Here is a 7,000-nt window from a genome sequence, read left to right as displayed (position 1 = left end):
TTCATATGTGCACTCCAAGGGAATCCATGTTTTCTAAGAGAATTACAAAGCCACCAGGACATTGTTTCGAATCCCTCTCCAAAGACTTATGATGCGTTGGGTTTCATAAAAAGCCCTAAGGACTGATCTTTGGCACCTCCAACACAATGCAATTGTTACAATATCGTCAACCAAAGGGAGACACGCCAAACTTCAATGACCTTCTTTCTGTCCAATCCCAAGCAGGAGATCTCTGTATAAAAAGCATTTCAGCAAATAACTGAAAGACCAAAGACAAAAAAAAGTGGGATTGCCAAGGTGGGTACATTTCTGTCTGAGAAGCACAGATTTTCAAACAAACATCTTCAGGATGCACAATCAAACTTCGCTGAATTATTTTTGTTTTGCTTGACCCTTTCACACTGTCTTTGCATTTTTCAGACTGTAAAGCTACACAAAAATGCCGCATCTTGGCTTTTTCGTCCTGGCCTGGTTGGTGGCCAGAAGCTGCCAATTGGATTGTGAATCGTCCTCAAGACGCCCAGGTATTTAGATCAACTAATTTTGCTTGCCAGCTTGCATTTTGGGAGAAATCTAATGTTACATGCGATACTGAAATGTTCTGGTGGTTTTGATGGTTCATAAATGCACCAGATGTAATTTAGTCATAATTAAAATGAATGGAGATTCATGTGAATGGCTTGATGGAAGCTAAACTTACATATTGTGTGTTGTTAAGTATACTACATTTCTTGTACGGTTTCTACACTTCATCATGCCATGTAGAATTTCTCGACACAAAAGTGACATGATGCACAACTTGGCTTAGGTTTAGTTAACTGAACTTTCAAATCTGGTTAACCCCCCTTTGCACTTGTAGCCTACACTGACATCTCAGTGGAATGCGGGACAGATTATATGAGCCTGTCCATCCTCATCTGCCCTGCTATCTACTCTGGCTACAACGAGTCTCTACTCATCCTCAACAACATGTTTAACGACCCAGCTTGCAAAGGAACCATCAGCACAAATGTGACTCCACCTGTCGTGAAGTACAGATTTCCCCTTAACATGACAAACGCTTGTGGTAGTGTATTCATGGTAAGTGGACAATAAAAAACATTCTATGCATGTTCTGTGCTTGAACAACATTCTGCAGCTCTTTAGTAAATACTGCAGACATGTTGTCACAATACTGTGAAAATAGAACAAAATAGAAAGTCTTTTAAACCTCTCTTTCTAACAATGTACGCAGACAACCAGCTCTGCAGGAACGGGAGTTTTCTCAGACTTCTCCAACATTCAAACTGTTAACATCAGTGGTGTAGTCAGATCGTATGACCCCACCACAGGAACTGTCACGTACAATGCTGAACTCAAGTATTACTACTCCTGTGCCTACCCTCTGGAGTACCTGATCAACAACACCCGAATCGATGTGTAAGATCATCACTTTGGCTTTTTGTCTTGCTAACATGCAGCCATAGTTAAACCTTGAGCAGTATTATTTCATATTGAAGCATTGTCAAATGTTTTGCGTGTTTAATGGTAGGAACTAAGAACAAAAACTGAATGAAGAGGTGGTTTAGGGTGTAAAAGAGTTCTAAACTAAATCTCAACAAAGTATAGCATTTTTGTTTGAATCTAATCTGTAACTAAATCAAATCGTATCCCGAACTAAACTACACAGGTGAAATTTTTAGGCTTATCTGTTGTCAAAATTATTTCAATGAGACTTCTGATCATTTGGTACTGCATTAGGAGGGGGTAGTAATAGTTTGGCTTTGAAAAGGCAAAACCGTGATAAGAACTAAAGCATTAAACAATTCATAGAATAATCTGTTTAATGTATAAAAACATCAACTTCATGAAAGATATGACTAGTCACTTTAGGATCTAGATCTGCCATTCCAGATATATTTTGGGGGGATTATCACCCCTTCAGATAAATCTAACTAGCCTGGCTGCCAGCCCAACTTCTCCCCGCCCACAAAAAAAATTGGTCGGGAAGTTGGGTCTGGAGGGTCTCGAATTGGGGACAACTACAGAAAACCAGAATCGGGACGGACCAATGAAATTGCCAGGGCGGGCTTTATACGATGATGGACAGATGATCAACAGTAACGTAATCAACAACGTCACGAAAGAGCGCTTGGGTTGAATTCGTTTTCAACAAACAACATATTACGTTGCTCTGATTGGTTGTAGGTCTATCCAATTGAGCGAAGAGGCATTTGTTTTATGAGTTCGGTTGAAACACGACCCGTAGTCACAGCCCAACGGAGAGTTTTCAGACTCATATTCTGACTAGAATTATGAGTATGACAACGTCAGGCTAAAATCTAACATGATGCTTTAGGAAATATGTGTTATACTGCCAAAATCCAGTATTCTGAGTGTACTGAGTTGACCCCAATATCAGGCCCTCTCTTTTAAATGTAACAATATGTACAAAATCTTCTACTGAAAGTTGTTTTATATCTCACTGTGCTCTGTCACTACTTCCCTTTTCTCAACCCTCAGGTCAGCATCCTCCATTGCTGTGAAAGACAACAATGGAAGTTTCATCAGTACTTTGAGCATGGCTCTGTACGCAGTAAGTCAGTTTTTGTGACTCATGCATCTCTGGTTAATTGGTAGATCTGGGTTGGACAAATAAAATAAATGCATTTATCAAATCATGTTGACGACAGTGGTTAAATGCTTAGCTGGTTTTCAGACATTTTAGCTGGCACATTTGGACCAGTTATGTCATTTTTCTTCTCTCCTCAGGATTCTAACTATACCTCCCCACTGGTCATTCCCCCTCTGGGCATTGAGCTTAGAACTAAGGTCTACGTTCAGGTCCAGGCCACTAACCTGACCGCACAGTACGACTCTTCTACTATACTTACTGTCCAACAGTTGGATTGTTAGAATGTTTGCATTTGAACTAGTAATAGACTACTTTACTGCCTATTGCCTCTAATCTCATAAATTATAATCAAGCCTTTCTTTCCCAACAGGTACTATGTGCTCCTTGACAGATGCTATGCCTCCACCTCTCCTCATCCTACCAACTCAACTTACTTCAACCTGTTTGTCTCGTAGGTCCTCCTCACTCCTTGTGCAACTTTCATTTGGAAAAAAAGTTTGTTGTTTAAACTAACTGCTATATAAAATTCCTTGGTGATAGAAAGTGTTTTAGGCAAGATGCAACAGCAAATCTGTATTGAGATTATATCCAGCCAATTTGAGTAGATGACACAATTCTTAAGAGGTGTCTGTCACTTTGTCTGAAACTGATATTAGTCATTTGGCTATTTTCAAATTCCACGTGGGTATTAAGCTACAATTTGCCTCAACCACAGCTGTTTTATCATAGCTATCTAAATGTAACGATCAAGTTTACTATAAAGTAAAGTGTTAACTCTTCCTCACCCCTTGAGCCTTAGTGTGAAGCTCTCCATTCATGTCTTGAAACAGCTGCTCTAGGGACCAGATGACAAACGTGAGTGAGAACGGAGAGAGTCAACACGCACGGTTCAACTTCCCGGCCTTCCGCTTCCTGGAGCAGCAGAACCAGACCGTGTCCACCTACTACCTCCACTGTATCACCAGGCTGTGTGAGAAGAGCACCTGCAGCACCTTTAGGGTGAGCTGACATTCTGACCTTCTTATCCTGTATCTCTGTTACATACAACAAAAGCAATCACATACATTTTTCCAAATACAGAACAACCCCAGTGACACCTTGGAGTTCAAAATAATCCTTGGTCCAATGGTAGATGATCCTATGATATGCAGAGGGTTGGTAATTGACATTATTTACGTCTCTATTTCTCCATATACAGCAATGTCGAAAGAGGAGGAGAAGAAGTGTTGACACAGGCTTGGCCGAAAACGGAGTGACAGAGTCTACTACCCTTTCCACTCGTGTGCCTATTGTTACAAAAGCTGAAAGCAGTAAGTGCTCCCTCTCTATCCATTCAATCTATAGTTTATGTCAATAATTCTAAATGACTTTGTTTCATACTTAACACTAACAACAACTGTGCTACTTGTCTTGTTTATTGTCCTTTCAGTTATGGCACCTAAAATTGAAGGTAAGTTTTCAAAAATATAAAAGTTGTAAATATAAAAATCAGACCGTCTAAAGCTTAAAAAGATCACCAACAGTAAGTCCCTGTGGTGTAGTTATTGATTCATTACTGGTTGAGCTGGCAGAATTGATTATACTTATCAAAAATTGAATTTAAAGAAAGGAAGAAGTAATACAGGAAGTCAGTTGAAATTTAAGTAAAAAATAGTAATTGAGATTATTTTAAACTGAGTCACAGGTCTATTTCAGCTTTTTACTTCAATACATTTTTAAAACATATCCTTGTGTTGCCTGTGCTATATTACAGCTCAGACCGCCAGTAATGATGACTCCTCCAAGGGACTGGGCGTGGCTGTGGGTGTCCTCACTGTTGCCGTCATCGTAGTCCTCTGCATGGCAGCTGTCTTTTATCGACGCCTCAAGCACAAATAAAAGCTGAGATGTGGCTTACTGGGCCTGGATGACACCTTCCCTGTAAATAGTGCATCTGTCTGCTGGTCCCACAACTACCAACTGGGCTTGTTGCTGTCATTGCTTGTCTATTTCAAATAGACAAAAATATCTTTATTTAGTAGTTGTACTTTGGAAATATCTTTCTTATCCACAATTGTCTGTAAATTCTAAAGGGAAAAGAAAAAAATCTAGTTTACAGAGAGAGAAAGACAGATTTTGCTTTTTAAAGCATCAATGCTGCAATTGACAGGAAGTGTTAATGCACGAATGAACTTTGACCATAAAAAAGGAAAAAATAAACACATATTAGATTTTTTGGTAGCTTAAACAGAATGCTACTGCCCATGAATAATATTGTAAGAATGGAGATATCTATACAAATCAGACAATGATTCAATAATAGTATCAAATAGTGGTCATTCAAAAAGTAATTGTCTGTGTCCCCAACCTGACGACCAAAACTGAATAGAAAACAACATTTTGGTCAGAATCCAGAGCCTACTCTATATGTAAAACTGTCCGGTGTGATTTTTATAATCAAGTTACTATGCCCTCCAGAGTGTTATTTATAACATTTATCTTACTGCTTTACTCTAATAAAATAGGTTATCATCATTTTATTTTGTCCCATGCCCATTTGCCCAACAGACAAGGTGCCATTATATTAAAAGTAATTAATGATAAATGATCACAGAGGGAATTGAAGCAGTTCTGCCAGGGACTTAATCATAGGGGAGAATTTAGATATGTGAATTTAGTAAATATGTTTTCTGTCAAAAGCTCTTTCTTTTTAAATGCATGTCTTTTGTCAGTAAAGCTTACAGGACAAAAGTCCCTTGTCATAGAGTTTTTTTTATCCATTTGAAATCAGAATGGCTGAAGTCAGATGGCTGAGCGGTTAGGGAATTGGGCTATTAATCAGAAGGTTGCCGGTTCGTTTCCCCGACCGTGAAAAATGGTGTTGTGTCCATGGGCAATTCACTTCACTGTACTTGCCTCGGGGGGAATGTCCCGGTACTTACTGTAAGTCGCTCTGGATAAGAGGTTGGCACATGGGAAATCATCATGGAAACTGTTGTAAAAAGGGCAGGCACTTTAAAAAAATACTTGGAAAGTTATTGGATGAACCATCTGTCTATCACCATCTATCACTTCAACCACACGTGCAGCTGCCAGTAGTTCCTCATGTTCTTAAGTTCTGTTTGGGAACACAATAGGGACACAAAGGGAATAGTCAAACTTGTTACAGTGCATCCAAACCCTCTTTATTACCAGTTACTTGTACGTACTGCTGTGTTCTCAAAAACCCAGTGGCCCATTTGTGAGCAGTTTGTAAACATTTTATAGAAAATTACAAAAGCTTCAGTTTCACTGACATGTGAACCCTCATTATCTCCAAAGACCCGTGGAAAACCTGATAATTTCTCCACACAAAAAGTACACTAAGCAGTTGACATTTAACCTGACCTTTGAGAGGACACAACGATGAATACCAAAACAAACTGACAAAAATAGCCAAAACCAGGGCAGATTTCAATTAATTTGGAAACAGGATACACCACTTTTACAAGTACAAAATGGTGGATGACAAAATGAATGCCACAGAAAATGGGTGGCATTGCTGACAACAAACGTATCCTTTTAGACCACAACCTATTATGCTGCAGCCCACCCAGACCTAAATCAAATTATATGTTGCTCTGTGTACGTATATTCTGAATATGTACGTTCATACTTAACATATGGAATACAAATTTGGATAAATTATACTCTAGGTAGATACATTTTGTTTTTGAGACTACTTAAAAATAGTATTTGACCTATCTATTATGGCATTAAATGGAAATGGAAATGTACATGACTGTAATTTAATCTCGGTCTTAAATTTGCCTGATGTGTTCATGGGAATGAACAATTGCCAATGCTCTAACTAGGTCATAAAATTCACCCCACCCATACCAAAAAATAAGCCATTCTTACAAGCTTCCTCACACACTGTATAGGCCTCTGGTATTACTAAACCATGTAAGAGATATCCCCTAACAACATCCATATATGGAAACACAGTTTACATTCAATGTTTCAACAAGGAACCAATGTGAAACCAGAACTAAGCAAGTGTAATTGAGATTATTAGCATTATTTAAACATTTACCATAGAAAGTGTGAATATATTCCGTCATCCGACTGGCTACAGGGTTGTGCATATATTTCTTATTCCTGCACATTTTCAAAAAACAGTAACTGTGGATTCTGGTATTTGTCACATAGTGCATTTAGGATCTGAAAACCTCTATAAGGTTCACTGTCTGTAACTGTACCCAGGTAGGTGTCCAGACTTGTGTTCAAAAGATCCATTCACTTTCATCTAGCTGACAAGCTTTGTTTCAGTTCGTCTCAAGACAATAGGATGGAATTTCCTTTTCAGTCAAGCTGAAAAGCTCTGTCAAAATTCAAAGGATGGCGCTGTCGACGGGTCGCTCAGTT

At 38.8% G+C, this 7,000-nt stretch overlaps 1 protein-coding gene across 1 annotated transcript; it reads left to right on the top strand.

The window, feature by feature from the left end:
• The first annotated feature begins 264 nt into the window (after nucleotides 1–264).
• Nucleotides 265–5,242, top strand: LOC124465369 (zona pellucida-like domain-containing protein 1). Its single transcript, XM_047017107.1, has 11 exons — nucleotides 265–297; nucleotides 421–524; nucleotides 860–1,080; nucleotides 1,235–1,419; nucleotides 2,503–2,575; nucleotides 2,752–2,849; nucleotides 2,985–3,065; nucleotides 3,445–3,613; nucleotides 3,813–3,924; nucleotides 4,044–4,064; nucleotides 4,368–5,242. The coding sequence occupies exons 2-11, from the start codon at nucleotides 440–442 to the stop codon at nucleotides 4,490–4,492; spliced, it is 1,170 nt and encodes a 389-aa protein (XP_046873063.1). The 5' UTR covers nucleotides 265–297; nucleotides 421–439; the 3' UTR covers nucleotides 4,493–5,242.
• The last annotated feature ends 1,758 nt before the right edge of the window (nucleotides 5,243–7,000 follow it).

Source organism: Hypomesus transpacificus, unplaced genomic scaffold, assembly GCF_021917145.1.
Source record: "Hypomesus transpacificus isolate Combined female unplaced genomic scaffold, fHypTra1 scaffold_48, whole genome shotgun sequence".
In the NCBI taxonomy this organism is placed as follows: Eukaryota; Metazoa; Chordata; class Actinopteri; order Osmeriformes; family Osmeridae; genus Hypomesus; species Hypomesus transpacificus.
The sequence above is the reverse complement of the archived record's forward strand: the minus strand, read 5'-3'. Positions and strand labels throughout refer to the sequence as shown.